The following is a 19,190-nucleotide window of genomic DNA, read 5'->3' on the forward strand; positions in this document are numbered from 1 at the left end:
TCTAAAACTAAAGGAAGAAGAATTTTCTAAGTTGTAACTTTGTTTTCAAATTAACCTTTTGGGGAAAATAATTATTCTACTGTTACTAGTGATGGCAGCACATACTGCTTTAAAATGTGTTACATTAAGAAGTTCTGGGCTCTGGGAAAGCAGGTCACATTTGTTAGAATTTGTTTCACCCCCTTGCTCCTACAGTGTCACACATACAGCACACTCTTCCCCTCAGAAACCCACAGACACACATTAAGTTAGCTCAGATTTTCAAAATGCAGAAAACCTGAAATCCCCCCAAAGAACAAGTTCTGGCTGATTTCATTGCAGTTTATGTTCCTAAGCTCCCTGTACACTCATGCAACAAAACCTTCTTTGAAAATACCCTCCTAGTTCTCCCCACTGCCTCACAACTTGTTCAGTTGGTGTGATGTTGTCTTACACTATTACTGTAGATCTACACAAAGCAGAAGGCAGAGGCAGGAATTACCAGGGTTTGTCATTTTTTAAATCCATCATTACTGAATCTTGTGCTTCAAGTTAAATCACCAATCTTCAATTTGAGTAAGTTTTGTCCTTTCCTTTTTTGGCACCATGAGCTGGAGACTCCAGCCCCTGATGAGGCTCCAGACACCAGCTGATCCTTTGTACTAATGGTGCTAAAAAGCTACCCCAGAGCCTCACTAGAATAACTATAAGTAGTAAGCACAGCACACCCCAAGAAATCTGAAGTACTTTAAGTGATTTAACTCCTCAAAATGCTGTAGAATCAAGTTCTATTGGATGTCTTTATGAGCAAGAGTAACAGCACAGTACACAAACCATTCAAAACAGGAACCAATCTGTTGAAAACAGCAAGTGCCGAGTTGGTACATCAAGGTTACTGCTTCCCTTCCCTCAAAATGTAACTACAAATTCTTAAGCCTACGTTCTATGTTGATACATTCTTCATATTAATACAGTTTCTAATAGTACACCAACCCCCCCCTCCCCTCCCATCTATACAGCATGCACTTATGGTCCAATGTACAGCACAAGCATTAACAAAGGGATAATCCTTCTCAGAGATTATTCTCCTCCATTTTGGGAACGTCTTAAGATGACTGAGTATCTTTACAGAAGAGAATAATGGACACGCTTTATTGAGTCCATGCCCATGTAAGTGCACATCAATCCCACAGATACGTCATTAAGAATCATAGTAATGAAAGTAGCAAACTGAAATGGACCCATAAAATTACCTAATTAATAAAAATGTTGGGATTTCTTAGAGAATCAAACTGCATACATGTCCTAGGGAATAGCCTAACAAACAACCAATGAAGTACCCTTAAGTAAAAATATTTAGCTTTCTATGCAGCTATGGAGAATGTTCATTATGTAACCCTATTGGTGTAAAGAAGCAGAGACAAATATATCAACCTATATAATAGGTTGACTGATAATAACAGCCTTTGAGAAAACATAGTTTAGTACAAACAACAGGCCTGTTATCAATGCCACACTACACAAGGACATGTGGAAGAAACAGCTTTGGTAAATCATTACTCTGAGATATCTGAACCTGAGTTTAAAATTCAAAGCAGGAAAAACTGAATGTGTAGCATAAAATTGTATTTATTGGGGGTTTATACAGTTGAAAACAAAAGGTCATGTAGATAATGTACCAAAGGCTGAGTGCAGCCACCTCCAGCAGTTTCTCTGACTGGCAAGAAACATCCAGTTCCTTGGACACTGCATTAAACCATATGTGCTTGTTTAGAGCTGCTAAAACAAAGGGCATACACAAGTTGTTTGTCTCACATATGTGCAGTCAGATATTAGCTAAAAAACTGCCCTTCCTGTTACCCCTTTCCCAGTACCAGATGTAGGCACAAGACAGTGGAAGTGCAGCAGACATAAGCATGACAACCTAATTCTCTGCATGAGGGAAGTAGCTAGGAACAGGGAGGGGGAAGGGGAGACAAAGACACTTTACACAAGGTCAGTGCAGGAGACTGAGACATCTGTCAGGGCTGGAAGTTAGTACATTTGCTTTTATTACTGCAAATAATGTTGGTACTGCAACAGTTTATGCTTAAAGCAGTGCAGCCTGTGAGCACAAGTAAATAGGCATAACAGTATCCTGAGTTTTATTTTGAGTCATATCCAGCAGGAAATGGGGCTAGCAAAGTCTGGCATAAATGTAATGCTTGTTTTCATTTAGTGCAAAGGACAGGAAGAGAGGGAATCTAGAGCTGCGTCTCTAATGTTGTATTTTCAGTTACAGAGTGAAAACCCACTTCTAAACAAAGCACTTCAAAGCATTTCAAAGGCCATAGATTTGATCCATCTACAGTAACCCAAGTATCAATGGGAAGCTTGTGGAACCGAGGACATAGACACAAATAAAGGACTGCAACATCAGCATCCTGCCTCAAAACTTTTTCTGCAAATTCTCACTGTCAGATGCCACAATGCAGAGTGAGGCTTTGGGTTGTACTGTCAAATTCCCACACACAAAGAAAGCCTAGTTAAAACTTTCTTTACACTATTACTTTACAGAGGAATAAGAACTGACTTAATACACAGCAGAATTTCATCAGTAATGCGCCTACTATATAGTTCTTGCATTTACTCTAAAACCCCTAACCAAGTAATTACCAAGAGGACTTGGCAGAGATTTTATATCCAAGTGAAGCTGGTCAGCACATGGGTACTTGCAAACATCCCTTCTGCATCAGAGTGCATTAGTAGTTACAGTAAATGCTTAGTTACTGCATTTGGTCATGTACATGTCAGACAGGTTACAACTGTTTAATCAGTTGCACGTTTATATAGATTTAATACAAAATTACATAGACAAATTACATAGGGGAGTAGTTCAGTACAAAAAGGTGAGAAGTATCTGCATCCCTTCTGTTGCAATGCTAAATACACCACCGCTGGACATGTTCTCCAGGCATGATGTAAATCCCTTGCAATTCAACATTCACCAGAGCAGAAAGATTTCACCTAAGTGCCAGTGAAATCTACTACTTTGTACAACTTCCTGAAGACTAGTCTCAAAGAGCTTAGAACTGAATGAATGAACTGTGATTTACAAGTATTATTTTAAAAATCCATTACTCCTCCTGACAAAAGTGCCTTTTTACACAGATTACTAAGATTTCTTCATACACTGAGAGCAAGGGCACTATTTTTTAATTGTATAAAATGTGAACTTTCTTCTACTATGTTACCTTTGTAAACAAAGCTTAATTTTATATTTTCACCAGTGGCACATTTCAGCATTTGGTGTTCAAGAGTAGCTGCTGGTCAAATGCTAATTTTTTTTTCAGCTAACAAGAATGAGTACTGGAAATGAGATGAAGAGGTGATACAACAAATGGGTGAAATCATGAGTAATTGGGACCAATCATTCTCTTTGTCTCCAGGGTGAAAGCAAAGTGGTGATTTTGCATGGAGCAAGCAGCTGATTGGCACACCCATTGACACAGTGTATTGGGGCTGATGATACTTTGGAAAAGCTGAGGTGAGGTGTAGGTAATTTTCACAGAGAAAAACCTAAAAAAACATTCAGAGTTACACATACATAGAAACTATCTTGCTTGGGATGTCCTTGATCTGAAAATGGTTGAACACCAATATTCAATGAGGGCAAAATTCACATATGTTTGCCCTGTTCTTACACTCATCCATGGAACGTGCTTTTAGCATCTAAGAGAAGAAGGGTATGAGGCTAAATGGGATATTGATCCAATTCAATACATACACTGACTTTTACACGTAACATCTGTGCCAAATGACCCCTGTGATATTTTCCTCCAAGTGTTTTGTTAGCTGGTATCTCTGTTTCCATACCATTGACACCTGCAGCAGGATTTGAATAATCAGATGGACAGAGAGTCCCACTCCTCCCTACAGCAGCGTTCACACTTCTTACTGTTCCACACTCAGTGTAGAGCAGGGACCACTCAGACAAACTCTGTCATTAATGCAGTGCAGAACAAGTTTCTCCAAGCTATCCACATGGACACTGAAGCCCATAAAGCTTCTGACCAGGTTCTAAATCAAACTCATGCATTTCAAAAGAGAAATGTAGATTCTGGAAATCATGAATATTTTTTCAGCATGCAATTAGAAGTTTGTTTTCAAGAATGAATTGAGCTGTGAAGCAAAACAATTCTCATTCTACTGTGTGTCAGTCTGTTTGCATAGTAAAATGGAATTTGAGAGATTCCTAAATCATCTGCTTCCCAGTGCTTTAAAGCCTTCCAGGAAGGAATGAGTCTTCTGCTGACCTAGCAATTTATGAAAATCTATACGGATGATAAACTGACATTAATATTTGATAAATGGACAGACAGGCTATACCCAGCCATTTACAGACTATTAATAATTTGCTCAAGTGTGTTATAAGCCAACTGCTGATGTCAGCTCTTTGTATAAAAGTGAACACTAGAAAACTCCCTCCATTTCTGAATTGGAATTACTTACATCTAAAAAGTAGTTCATAACCATTACTCCAGAAGGTCAGGGGCTATGAATGAACTCATAATGGACACTTAACTGTACGTTTATTTATTAGGCTGCATAAAACTCTACAAACTTAGCAGCCAAAGGTATTCAAGGACTCTATGTTTGCCACCGGTGTTCTGAGTAGTCTATAAGCTAATATTTTAATATAGAGATCTCTGCAATATAAAGTCTATGATTAAGACTATTTGCTATCATTACTTCTCTTCCACTACCCCAAAGATAAGGACACATCTAATTTCTCACAAGAATACCTTTATAATATATGTTTCTTTTTTTGTCACAGCTATAGACCAAAGTATGCAGCCAACTTCAGACTTAGCCACACAGTAACCTTCAAAATTTCACAGAATTACAGATTCAACTAGGTTGGAAAAAACCTCTGAAATCATCAAGTCCAACCTAAGATCTAACATCACCTTATCAACTAGACCATGACATATTTGAGTTGCCTGCCCCCTTTTCCAAAGGTGATACACACCTTTTTCCCCTGAGTTCCTGCAAAAGCTTCCTGCCCAGCCAGGTCGGTCATCTTCCCTGCCAGCTCACCTTTGGGCACATAGGGACAGCCTGCTCCTGTGCCTTCAAGATTTCTTTCTTGAAGTGTGTCCATCATTCCTGGAGACTCCTTTGTTTTAAAGGGCTTTTCCTAAGGTACTCTCCAAATCAGCATCCTGAACAGGCCAAAGCTGGCCCTCCAGAAGTCCAAAGAGTATAGGTTAGAGGAAAAACTTCTTTGCTGTTACTGCAGTTCAGTCTGGGGTTTGGTCTTCCTCTTGTCTATTGCATTGGTTTAAAAACACAGTGTCCTAGTTCAGCAGGAGGGACCAGCTAACCCTGTGTGTGGGTGATCAAAGCTGTGTATTCTACCCCCTCTATTCATTCCCCAAGGTCAATGGGCCATTAGCAGCAGCTGCCCAGGGAGCCATTATCACTTCACACCCAGCCTGAGGGGGGCGGAGCTGCTAATGGGCCATCAACAGTTCAACACCCCCTGGCTCCCAGAGTTAATCACCCATTGTGTGAGTCCCCGCCCAGGGGGAGGGACTGAGAGCTCCCTGAGGGTACATAAGGGGTGGGTAAGAAGACCTCGGGAACTTCTTGTCGGATCCAGAGCAGCAGCAGGACCTCGACAGCAGGAGATCACCGCTCTCGCCCAGACCACAGCCCTCGCCTGCACCAACAGGTTTTTCTTTTCCTTTTGCTCTGGACTTGGGGGAGCCACAGGAGTCTCAGCACAAGGGCAAACAAACCCCCTTGGGTTTGTGCCCCAGGACACTGGGTTATACTGCTGGGGTATTGTGAGTTGAAAGCAATTTCCCTTGTGTGTCAGTGTTGTTATTGTAATATTATTATTAAATTTTAGCTCTGACTTATAATCTCTCTCGTGGTGAGTTCATTTCCCCTGCTGGTTCACCTTCAAACCAGCACATCTTTTGGCGCCCAACGTGGGGCCACGAGAGAGAAGTCAGAATTACAATTTCATTTTGTGTATTTGGATACAGAAACTCCCTGACTACCATGTTGCTTGATGTATTCATGTGGATGCTGTATCTGGGCCTGTTCATATTTCGACACATGGGGAACCATGTGCCTGTTTTGATGCTCTCTTTAATACCAGGGAGAAGGATCAAAATTGCTTTATTAATATACTATGTTTATGTTGTCATAACATCAGAAGCAATGAATTTCATTGTGAATGTATATTCAGTCTGGTGTGCCTGTCCTGGTTTGGGCTGTTACCTCTGGGGTCTCATTAAAAATAGCACCCAGACTGTGGGGAAAACAGGCGGAGATGGTTACTTCCACCTTTTCACCTCTGCTACAACAATCATTGAAAATATTGAGCTTCCTTTTGATGTTAGGGACAGCATAATCCTACTGTTAGTGCTGTTAGTGTTGCTTTGTCTCCTCTGTACTGTATACACCATGTTTAGGGTCAGAACTGGGCTTTCTAAGGAGACTTGCTGGAGGCCTGCCCTGGGAGCGGATGATGTTGAGTGGCACGGGAAGTGGGAAGATATGGGCCAGTATTTGGAGACCTTCTCTCCCCAAATGATCTGGAAATTCACCCCAGAACAACTGCAGGACCCTGCCAAAATGCTAAGCTATGTGAAAGGAAGATGCTCTGGTAGTCCCAGAGAGGTGCAGCTCACAGCAACCTGCTGGGCCCTGGCCACTGCCTACCGCACACTGCTTGGGGTGGTACAGCATCATCAGGAGGAGGAGAAAAGGAGCAAATCCACAGGTACCATGTCCACCCAAACCACGGCTGAGCCAGAGAGGAAGAGAGATACATCAACCAGCACCATGTCCACCCAGACCATGACTGAGCCAGAGAGGAAGAGAGATACATCAACCAGCACCATGTCCACCCAAACCATGGCCGAGTCAGAGAGAAGAGACACATCAACCAGCACCATGCCCACACAAACCACAGCTGAGCCAGAGAGAAAGGGAAACAAATCAACCAGCACCATGTCCACACAAACCATGGAGGAGCCAGAAGGACAACAGAAACCGATAGCAGTTGCCCCTGTCCAGAAAAGAAAATCAAAGACCAAATCAGTTCGTATAGCGCATGATGAGGAAGAGTCAGGACCTTCATCTCAAGCAGAAGAAATGGAGCCAGAAATAATCACCCGGTCCCTATCCCTGGGAGAGCTGCGTGAGCTCCGGAGAGAGTTCACACGACAGGCAAATGAGTCCATCTTGACCTGGCTACTTCGAATCTGGGATGCTGCAGCCAATGATACAATTCTAGATGGGAGTGAGGCAAGGCAGCTGGGATCCCTTTCTCGAGATGTTGTCATTGATCAGGGCATTGGAAAGAGACAGGAAACTCTCAGCCTCTGGCGGCGACTGTTGTCAAGCGTGAGGGAGAGATATCTTTGTAAGGAGGACCTCCACGTACAGCAAGGACAATGGAACACGATGGAACAAGGTATCCGGTGCTTAAGGGAATTAGCCGTACTGGAGATAATCTTTTCAGAGGATGAGAGATTCCCTAAAAGTCCAGATGGTGTCCAGTGCACATCCCAGATGTGGTTAAAATTTGCACGACTTGGGCCAGAAATGTATTCTCGCTACCTTGCAACATTGCAGTGGAGAGAGGGAGAAGACAAGGTGGGTGCACTGGTCAGCAAACTCAGGATTTATGAAGACACTGTCACTGCTCCATTACGAGCCCACGTATCAGCTGTGGAAACAAAACTGGCTGAACTGGAAGAGAAGATTAAGGAAGGACTCTTCCATATCTCTCCAGAACAAACGAGAGTCTCTGCCATCAGAAGCAGGCGTCTTCCAGCTAAGGAGAAAGGGTACACTCCACGCGGCAATCTGTGGTTTTACCTCCATGAGCATGGAGAAGATATGAGGAAGTGGGATGGGAAACCCACCTCTTCCTTAGCAGCTCGGGTACGTGAATTGCAAAGAGGCACAACTAACACAGGGAATTCTTCAAGGTGGAAGGCTGCTCCGGTCTCTCGTGGGCAAGGCTCCAGACAGTATAGGAATGATGATGTTATGCCCGATCCTCTTGAAGGAACCTCCCGGTCATATTCACAGGGAGAGCGCAGTGAATACCATGACCAGAATTAGGGGGGCCCTGCCTCTAGCCAGGTAGAGGAGAGGGACAATCGGGTTTATTGGACTGTGTGGATTCGGTGGCCTGGCTCATCAGACCCACAGAAATACAAAGCTTTAGTGGACACTGGTGCACAATGCACGTTGATGCCATCAGGATATGTTGGGGCAGAATCCATCTCTATTTCTGGGGTGACAGGGGGATCCCAACAGCTGACTGTACTGGAAGCTGAAGTCAGCTTGACTGGGAAGGAATGGCATAGACACCCCATTGTGACTGGTCCAGAAGCCCCATGTATCCTTGGCATAGACTACCTGAGGAATGGATATTTTAAAGACCCAAAGGGACTGCGTTGGGCCTTTGGCATAGCTGCTGTGGAGACAGAGGAAATCAGACAGCTGAGCACCTTGCCTGGCCTCTCAGAGGACCCTTCTGCTGTGGGACTGCTGAAAGTTGAAGAACAATTGGTACCGCTGGCCACAGCCACGGTGCACCGTCGGCAATACCGCACTGACCGAGACTCTGTGACCCCCATACACAAGATGATTCGTGAGCTGGAGAGCCAAGGGGTGGTCAGCAAGACTCACTCACCCTTTAATAGCCCCATATGGCCAGTACGAAAGTCCAGTGGAGAGTGGAGGCTGACGGTGGATTACCGTGGTCTCAATGAGGTCACACCCCCCCTGAGTGCCGCTGTGCCGGACATGCTGGAGCTTCAGTATGAGCTGGAGTCCAAGGCAGCCAAGTGGTATGCCACCATCGACATTGCCAATGCCTTTTTCTCCATTCCGTTGGCAGCAGAGTGCAGGCCGCAGTTCGCTTTCACCTGGAAGGGGGTGCAGTACACCTGGAATCGACTGCCCCAGGGGTGGAAACACAGTCCCACCATTTGCCATGGACTGATCCAGACTGCATTGGAAAAGGGTGAGGCTCCAGAACATCTACAGTACATCGATGACATCATTGTGTGGGGGAACACAGCAGGGGAGGTTTATGAGAAAGGAAAGAAGATAATCCAGATTCTCCTAAGAGCTGGTTTTGCCATTAAACGAAGTAAGGTCAAGGGACCTGCTCAGGAAATTCAGTTCCTAGGAGTGAAGTGGCAAGACGGGCGTCGCCAGATTCCAACAGAGGTGATCAACAAAATAGCAGCTATGTCCCCACCGACCAGCAAGAAGGAAACTCAGGCTTTCCTAGGTGCCGTGGGCTTTTGGAGGATGCATATCCCTGAGTACAGTCAGATTGTAAGCCCTCTCTACCTTGTGACACGGAAGAAAAATGATTTCCAGTGGGGCCCTGAACAACAACAAGCCTTTGAGCAGATTAAACAGGAGATTACCCATGCAGTAGCCCTTGGGCCAGTCAGGACAGGACAGGATGTGAAGAATGTGCTCTACACTGCAGCCGGGGAGAATGGCCCATCCTGGAGCCTCTGGCAGAAAGTACCTGAGGAGACTCGAGGACGACCGCTGGGATTCTGGAGTCGGGGATACAAAGGATCTGAGGCCAGCTACACCCCAACTGAGAAAGAGATCCTGGCAGCTTATGAAGGAGTTCGAGCCGCCTCAGAAGTGATTGGCACTGAGGCACAGCTCATCCTGGCACCCCGACTACCAGTGTTGGGATGGATGTTCAAAGGAAAAGCTCCTTCTACCCATCACGCCACTGATGCCACATGGAGTAAGTGGATCGCTCTGATCACGCAGCGAACCCGGATAGGGAACCCTAATCGCCCTGGGATTTTGGAAATCATCACTAACTGGCCGGAAGGTGAGAGTTTCGGATTGTCCTCTGAAGAAGAAGAGGAGCAGGTGACACGAGCTGAGGAGGCCCCACCATATAACCAGCTACCAGAAGAGGAGAAGCGATATGCTCTCTTCACAGATGGCTCTTGCCGCATTGTAGGGACAAGCCGGAAATGGAAAGCAGCTGTATGGAGTCCTACACGTCGAGTTGCAGAAGCGACTGAAGGACAAGGTGGATCAAGTCAGGTTGCAGAGCTGAAAGCTGTTCAGCTGGCTTTGGATATCGCTGAACGAGAGAAGTGGCCAAGACTCTACCTTTACACTGACTCGTGGATGGTGGCCAATGCTCTGTGGGGATGGCTGGAACGTTGGAGAAAGGCCGGCTGGCAGCGCAAAGGGAAACCCATCTGGGCGGCTGAGATGTGGCAGGACATCGCTGCCCGGGTAGAGAAGCTGAGTGTGAAGGTCCGTCACGTAGATGCACATGTACCCAAGAGCCGGGCTAATGAGGAGCATCGTAACAACGAGCAGGTGGATCGAGCTGCCAGGATCGAAGTTTCTCAGGTAGATCTGGATTGGCAGCATAAAGGTGAATTGTTTCTAGCCCGATGGGCCCATGATGCCTCTGGTCATCAGGGCAGAGATGCGACATACAGATGGGCTCGTGACCGAGGGGTGGATCTAACCATGGACAGTGTCTCACAGGTTATCCATGACTGTGACACATGTGCTGCCATCAAGCAGGCCAAGCGGGTGAAGCCTCTATGGTATGGTGGACGATGGTCGAAATACAGGTATGGGGAAGCCTGGCAAGTTGACTACATCACACTTCCCCAAACACGCCAAGGCAAGCGCTACGTGCTGACCATGGTAGAGGCAACCACTGGATGGCTGGAGACATACCCCGTATCTCACGCCACTGCCCGGAATACCATCCTGGGCCTTGAGAAACAAGTCCTTTGGAGACACGGCACCCCAGAGAGAATAGAGTCTGACAACGGCACCCACTTCAAGAACAGCCTCATAGACACCTGGGCCAGAGAGCACGGCATTGAGTGGGTGTATCATATCCCCTACCATGCTCCAGCTGCCGGGAAAGTTGAGCGATGTAATGGACTGCTGAAAACAACCTTGAAGGCGTTGGGTGGGGGAACTTTCAAACACTGGGAGCTGCATTTGGCAAAGGCCACCTGGTTGGTCAACACCCGGGGCTCCATCAATCGAGCTGGCCCTGCCCAATCAGAACTCTTGAATACTGTAGATGGAGATAAAGTCCCTGTGGTCCATATGAGAGGTATGTTAGGAAAGACTGTTTGGGTGAGTCCCACCTCAAACAAAGGCAAACCCATCCGAGGGATTGTCTTTGCTCAAGGGCCTGGTTGCACTTGGTGGGTAATGCAAAAAGATGGAGAAACACGATGTGTACCACAAGGGAACCTAATTTTGAGCGAGAAGAGTTTGTAATGTTTCATCGTATATATGTGTATATATATGTATAGGTAAAAAGGGGATTAATTTGGGAATGACTAGATGGAGTAGAATAAGGGGTGGATAATGTCCTAGTTCAGCAGGAGGGACCAGCTAACCCTGTGTGTGGGTGATCAAAGCTGTGTATTCTACCCCCTCTATTCATTCCCCAAGGTCAATGGGCCATTAGCAGCAGCTGCCCAGGGAGCCATTATCACTTCACACCCAGCCTGAGGGGGGCGGAGCTGCTAATGGGCCATCAACAGTTCAACACCCCCTGGCTCCCAGAGTTAATCACCCATTGTGTGAGTCCCCGCCCAGGGGGAGGGACTGAGAGCTCCCTGAGGGTACATAAGGGGTGGGTAAGAAGACCTCGGGAACTTCTTGTCGGATCCAGAGCAGCAGCAGGACCTCGACAGCAGGAGATCACCGCTCTCGCCCAGACCACAGCCCTCGCCTGCACCAACAGGTTTTTCTTTTCCTTTTGCTCTGGACTTGGGGGAGCCACAGGAGTCTCAGCACAAGGGCAAACAAACCCCCTTGGGTTTGTGCCCCAGGACACTGGGTTATACTGCTGGGGTATTGTGAGTTGAAAGCAATTTCCCTTGTGTGTCAGTGTTGTTATTGTAATATTATTATTAAATTTTAGCTCTGACTTATAATCTCTCTCGTGGTGAGTTCATTTCCCCTGCTGGTTCACCTTCAAACCAGCACACACAGTAGCATTTTAAGTCAACAAACAAAATCTGGGGGCTTTTTGCAGCTCACATCTTGAAATTGAATGCAGTGAAAATTAGACCTGGAAAGCTCAACAAGCAAGCAGAGGAATGCATGGCATGATCTTTTCTAGCATCTTTTTGGTTTACCTTTAACTAGGAAGAGTTGGATTTTATGGCTCTTCATAATTTATGTGAACCTAGTGTGCTGGATTCATTTCTGCTTTCAGTAATTGCAGTGTGGATTAAATGATCCAGAAAAAAAAAAGCCGTCAGGGAAAAGACTGTCCTTTTAGCTCCTTGTTTCAACATTCAGAGAAAGAAAAGGAAGAAAAATGCAGTCTGCAGCCAATGCTGCTACCCTCTAGCATCTCAATGACAGATTAGTCTCTAAGTCTTCATTCCTCAAAGCAGGGATGTGTCCTCCATCCCTTTTTGTTCTCCTAGTTTTCTTTTTAATTTTGCAGAGGGCGGAGTAAAAATAGGAGAAAATGCATGTTGTAATGTCTGTTTTAGAACTCTCTCATTCTGCAACTGCTTCTTGGAAATGTGCATTTCAAGTAAGCATGAATAACTCTCAAATATACTAAGCACTTAAAAATCCTCAAAACCTATGCATCCTTCTTACATATACCTTTAAATACTATTTTCTAAAATCCCACATGTTTATTATTGCATAATTCCTGATACACCTAGATTAGCTTTAAGAGCTTTAAACAAAATTTTTCTTTGCTGTCATTGCATTTACAAACTTCCCACAATTTTGGCATCAGAAAGTCTAGTATTTTTAAATAAAAGGAATGGAGGAGCTCTAACCAGTGAGTTTAAATAGCCTCCTTAATGGACCAGAAAAGTGCAAGTTGTTGTAACAGTGTAATGCATATGGTTCTCTATGCCAGATAACATAAGCTTTTATTCTTCCTCTTCTCTTTCAGAGGTGACTCTAAAGCAAATAAACAGGAGTTTTCTAGTCAACCATAAAAGAAAATACATTTACTAAAAAAAACTACTGACAGGACTGTCAGTAATTAATGACAATTAATGTTCTCTTCACGCTGCAATTACAGGTACATACCTCGTTAGACTTTTAGTAAGAACGCATGTGCAGTATAAAGTGAATGACATTTATGCCACAGAGGACCCTACAAGCAATAGCACACCCCAGCAGCGGAAGAAAGTTTAACCTACAAGCCCCAGACATATACAGAATTTACTGTGCTGTATAACACAAAATAAACACCTTCATTAAGTTCAAAATATGAGTTGAGCTGAGAGCTGTCACTGTCAGCAAATCTTTAACTATAAGCTTTGCACAGCCCTATAAGGAAAATACTCTTTTATGCAGGAGTCCATGGAGGCTATGAAACAGAATGCGGTGTTTCCACCCCATCTAGGCAAAAGATAAAACACAAGGCAAACCAACATCAGCCTGTTGTGCTGATTTCTCTTTAGATGAAGTTTTAGCCTGCTCTGAGAGAGAGAGATAGAGAGAATATTGTCACTTCAGCTAGAGGACTAAAATTCCTGACAAATCTGGTAGTGCAATACTATAATTCAGATATATACTGTACTAAAGAGAACCATGAGTATTGAGAAATATTGTGATCACCTAAAAACGTTTGAAAATAAAATATTTAATCAGAATTAAACATCTGTTAACAAGGCAGGTCTCCAGCAAAGCTCTTTTCCTTAATTCATTCATAGGGTTAAGGGAATGGCTCAGAAGAGAGACACTTTGTCACACCCCTTACTCTTAGGCCAGAGAGGTGCAGTCATCGGAGAGGTACACATCATCAATGCTAAATCTGCCTAAAATTGCCAAAAGTGCAGAAACACAACATCATCACCATCACTCAACGGTCAACAGACATTTGTAGTCACATTGGTCCTTGAGAATGGGATGAAATGTAAGAAAAACAGGACAAAGCACAGTGTGCTCTCACTCACTCCATTTTATTCCATTTCTAGGCCATGATGAAGATCTTCTGGAAAACAGGTTCATATTATACTGAAAGTTCTTCAGAATCATTGAATAATCAATACCATCCTTAAGGCCAGTGACCACTCAAATTTAATATGCAGAAGAAACCAGGGGTTTGTTACATCTGCAAATATCAAAGCATTACTAAAATGTCTGCAGACATCACATTACACCAAGAGTGCTCCTGCTGCTTCCACTTTTGTTACTACAAATTGCCTTGGTCTACAATTTATCTACCGTTGTGTTCACCTTTTCCTCCCATACCTTTTTTTTGTTTTGCTTCTTTTCAATCATCCCATCAGTAATGCTTAAATTTTAACAAAAGTGAGTCTATAACAACTAGTAACAAACCAGAAGTCCAGTATATAAAAACGGGGAAAATGCAATAAAGGCTGTTAGTGACTTCAAAATTCTACTTACATCTTTCACTGCATACCTTTGTTCTACTTTCTATGGTCTGATAACTCACTACTTCTCAATTGATTTTCCCTTCATTTACACTTCATCCCATTTGTCTGCTCAGATTTCTGATCTCCACTTGTGTTATCTACCCCAGAGAAGCAATCATCATATTGGCACATATTTTTCTTTTATTAGCGGATGCAAAAATCCTTCAGTTATTTTTCAGGATGTGGATTCTCCTCACTGGTCAACCTGCACTGCGAGGAAGAGCCTTTTCACTGCAATGAAAAGCCCATAAATATGCCTAGAATAAAGCAGTATTTCCAGAACTGGCTGAAAACTATCTCTTTTAAGTGCATGGTTAATTCTGCTAATTGGTGAATTCCTACAGACTAGGAGAAACCAGTGAAACACAGACCTACATGCAAGTTGATGCACTTCATAAGTCTAGCTCATATTATGGGCTACATTTGTAGAGAGTAGCAGAGAAATGAAGACAACCTAAATAAAAACAGCAGAAGTAAAAGATTTCCCAGAAGAAAATAAATGTCCCATTAATCAACACGCAGTCAAGAACATAAGGGAATCAACTGTACATTTATTTAGTGGCTGGGCAGAGGTGCAGCAAGGCACAAAGACAGAAGGCCCTAGACACACAATGTATAAAGCAATGGTTTGTCACCAGTTAGTCCTCAAGCAATGGTTACACTAATGAACAAGACGTCAGTAATGTCCTACTGCAAGAGCCTCTCTGCTTGCAGAGAGAAAAGACTAGAAGGTTTAGAGGACTTCCAGGGATTATGACTGTAATTCAAAAGTGAAACAACTCTTTATCACAACCCCCTAGGTTGTGGAGCAGAGGAAGCTATGACATAAGTAGCCTCCTTCAGTATCTTGGTTTGTTTCCAGTTCTCCAGGAGCAGCAGCAAGAGAGTCCATGGTTACCTCTTTTTCATGCTAGCTCTGAAGTTCAAGAGCTCACTTAGAGACAGGACTCCTACCAAAGACCCTGAAAAACATCTTGGTCAAACCCAAACTTATTTTCTACATTCTTATCACTTGCTACAACTCCTAGAGTAACATAAATGAAGCTGCCCACTTCATGATAGCCCTTCTGCACACAATCCTTGAGTAGCAGGGAAATGGGGAAAAAGGTATGAGGAAAATTTTAAAAGGTGGGTATGTTTAAAGCTTAATCCTGCTACACAATGCAATATGAAACTTGTACTATGATGATCCTGACCACCTGCAAATAGAACCACCTTCATTCCCAGGCAGTCTATGGGATGCTCATGTGCTATTCCTACTGTGCATGTCACTCATGTGTCATTCTCATTCCCCTTTGGCTTTAGTATCCCAGGTTTGATCATTCAATCACTAGGGCATAACTATTTCTTTCTACTCTCTAAACAGGATTAAGGCAGCATGGTGACACTCAAAATTCATTCCACCATGGATGACAGCCACAGTACCCGACCCCTGTGGCCCTAGAAAATCTACACTACTAATACATCAAAAGATACACAAAAAAATAGTAAAACCACAATCCTAGGTTATTTCCTTTAAAATATTTAGGAATCCTTCAGGTGGATTCTATCCGATTACATCGAAACCAAAAAAATCCTTATTCGCCAGTTCGGCCGCGGTATCCGACTGCAGCGCTGCACCCCGACGGCTGCCGTCCCGCTGCCTTTCAGCACCACGGACGACCCGCCCGTGCCCAGGGACAGCGACCGGGGCTGCCGCAACGCCTCTCGCTCCTCCCCGTTAGACAGCGAATTTGTAAAATCACGTTATTAATTTTCTTCTGAGCTTTCCTGGGGCCACTGGTGTAGAATGTCGTGGGTTTGGGGTTTTTTTCCAGTTAGTTTGGAGGAAAAAGAAAGGGTAGTGATGGGATTTTCTTTTTGGTTCGAGATACAAAATGAAAAGCTCCACGAGCTCAACCTTGCCAAATATTTATAGATTATTTTTTATTAGGGATGTACAAATCGTATACTTTTTGAGCTCAGAGTGCAATTAGAAAACCGGAAAAAAGGATAGAGAGGAAAATGCTTTTTGTTCAAATAAACTACTGTCAGACCCAAAATATCATCAAGGACTCCTGATTCAAAAAATTAAATTAATGAACTAGGCCACCCGGAGATAAAAGCAGAATGATTTTTCATCAGATGTTCTAAGAAAACACATTGTAGCTCTCCCTAGGTCTCCTTTTTCATCACTTGTTCTCCCCAAATTCATGTAAGTTCTGTACAAACTCAGAAACGTGTCTACATTCACACGGGATCAACTGCTGTGAGTTTTCCTCTGATGGAAGACTTTGTTCAGTTCAAAGCTATGAATTCTGCAATGTCCTTCCAAGGTAAAAGCAAAAGGCCTCTCTGGCAAACCCTGGCCCACCAAAGCAACCATTCAACCTCACTTGAAAAGAATAAAGGGGGGTTTATGGACAAGCTGAACATTTTTCTCTATTAGCATGGATCAGCTTCTGTGAAGGCAGGGTATTACCTTCCTTAGCAGAGAGCTCGGGAAATATTAAAGGGCTCTTCAGGGGCTTTGTAATTTCGAGCCCCTCTGTGTTACTTGTCTAGCCATCTCTGTTTCAGTTTGACTCATGCTTAGGGTCCTGCTGGCTTTCCTCTAAGGACCATCTCAAATCCTCAGAAGTATCACAGCCTGTTTAACTCCCTCTGGGGTTTAACCAGAGCTGATACTTGATTCTCTCTGAGGATCTGAGCTTCACAGCTCATTACCCATGCTAAAAGTTTTATGGGATAAAGAACACATTCCAAAGGGCACTTGTGAAGACGGCGGTTTTGGGACTACGCTCATTATCTGAGCTCCACTGTCCGCGCTCCAGCGCCCCTCGGCCGGGCACGGAGCGCGGTGTTCAAGGGCAGCGGCGCAGCATCCAGGGAGCGCAGCCGGCACGGAGCCGCACGCGGGACGGTGCGGGGGCTCACCTGGAGGATGCGGCTGCCGGGCGGGGCGTGCTCAGACAGGCGCCCTCGGTACACGGGCCGCTCGAACCGGGGCTCGTTGTCATTGGCGTCCTCCACGCGCACGCTGAGGCGGCAGGCGGCGGCGCGCGGGGGGATCCCGCCGTCCCGCGCCACCACGCGCAGCTCCAGCGCCTCCTGCCGCTCCCGGTCCAGGCGCGCGCGGGTGCTGACGGCGCCGCTCCGCGCGTCGATACGCAGCAAGGCCAGGGCGGCCGGGTCGCCCTCCAGCGCGTACCGCACCTCGGCGTTGGGTGAGCCCGGCTCGTCGGCGTCGGAGGCGCTGAGGCAGAGCACGGCCGTGCCGGGAGCGGCGGCCTCGGAGACGGAGGCGCGGTAGTGGGGCTGCGAGAAGGCGGGAGCCTCGTCGTTGAGGTCGGCGACGCGCAGCAGCAGCGGCTCCTCGGCGGAGAGCGGCGGCGCACCGCCGTCCGTGGCCACCAGTCGCAGCTCGTAGAGGTCGCGGCTCTCGCGGTCCAGCGGCCCCGTCACGCAGAGGAAGAAGACGCCGGCCCCAGCCGGCCGCAGCGCGAAGGCGCCGTCACCGCCCAGCAAAGCCAGCGCGATGTCGCCACTGCCCTCCGCGCCCTCTGTGCCGCCGGCCTCGTCGGCGTCCGAGACGGAAACTCGGGCCACATAGTCGCCGGGTCGCGCCCCTTCGGAGACCCGCGGGCCGCCACTCTCGGTGAGGTAGAGCAGACGGATGGCGGGGCGGTTGTCGTTCACGTCCAGGACGGCCACGGAGACGAGAACACTGGAGACCTCGGGCTGGGCGCCGCCGTCCCGCGCCTCCACTACGAGGCGGTGCAGGGCCCGCGCCTCGCGGTCCAGCGGGCGGCGGAGACGCAGGACGCCGCTGCGCTCCTCCACCGCGAAGTAGCCGTCGGGGTCGCTCTGCCGGCGATTGATGGCGTACCGCACCTCGCCGTTGGCTCCCAGGTCGGGGTCGGTGGCCCGTAAGCGGCACACAGAAGTGCCTGGCGGCGCATCCTCCTGCAGCCGCGCCCGGTACTCGCTGCGATTGAAGGTGGGCGCGTTGTCATTTTCGTCCAGAACCCGCACCGACACCCGCAGACGGCCGCGAAGCCGCGGGCTGCCGCCGTCCCACGCCTCCACCACCAGCCGGTGCACCTCCGCCCGTTCGCGGTCCAGCCACCGCAGCAGCACCAGCTCCAGCGGCTCCGGCTGCCCGTAGCGCAGCTGGAAGAGCGGCGGCTCCCCCGTCGCGCCTCCCTCCTCCAGCAGCGCGTACCCTTGCGTGCCAAAACGGCCGGCGTCGGGGTCGCGGGCAGCCGGGAGGCGGAAGGCGGTGCCGGGCGGGCTGAGCTCGGAGACGTTGAGCTGCAGACTGTCCCTCGGGAAGCGTGGTGGGTGGTCGTTCACGTCGGTGACCGCGATCTCCACCTGCACCACCTCGCCGCGCAGCGTGGCCGCCGCAAAGCTGTAGCGCGCCCGCCGCTCCCGGTCCAGCCGCCTCGCCGTGCGGATGATGCCCGTCTCCGGCTGAACGTGGAAATCCGCCAGCACCGCCGACTCGCCGCTCTCCTCCGACAGCAGAAAGCCCCCCGGTGGGTCCGCGCCGGCCGGCAGACCCGCGCGGATGTCCCCCACCAGTGTCTCGGCAGGCAGCCCCTCATCCACAGCCAGGCTCAGGTTATACACCGGCCCAGCGACGCCGCCCGCAGCGCACAGCCACAGCGGCACCAGCAAAGCCAGCGCCCTTCCCGTCGAGGGAGCGCCGCGTCGCCCGCCCCGACACCTGCCGCTCCGCAGCCGCCGCGCCAT

General features: G+C 47.0%; 1 protein-coding gene across 1 annotated transcript in view; it reads right to left on the minus strand.

Annotated features, from left to right (window-relative positions):
- Positions 1 to 19,190, minus strand: part of DCHS2 (dachsous cadherin-related 2) — a 121,641-nt gene extending 102,451 nt beyond the window's left edge. Inside the window, exon 1 of the mRNA XM_071557099.1 lies at positions 17,370 to 19,190. Within this exon, the coding sequence (XP_071413200.1) occupies positions 17,370 to 19,190 (1,821 nt within the window). The remainder of the gene's footprint in view (positions 1 to 17,369) is intronic.

This window comes from Pithys albifrons, chromosome 5 (assembly GCF_047495875.1).
Source record: "Pithys albifrons albifrons isolate INPA30051 chromosome 5, PitAlb_v1, whole genome shotgun sequence".
NCBI classification, from domain to species: domain Eukaryota; kingdom Metazoa; phylum Chordata; class Aves; order Passeriformes; family Thamnophilidae; genus Pithys; species Pithys albifrons.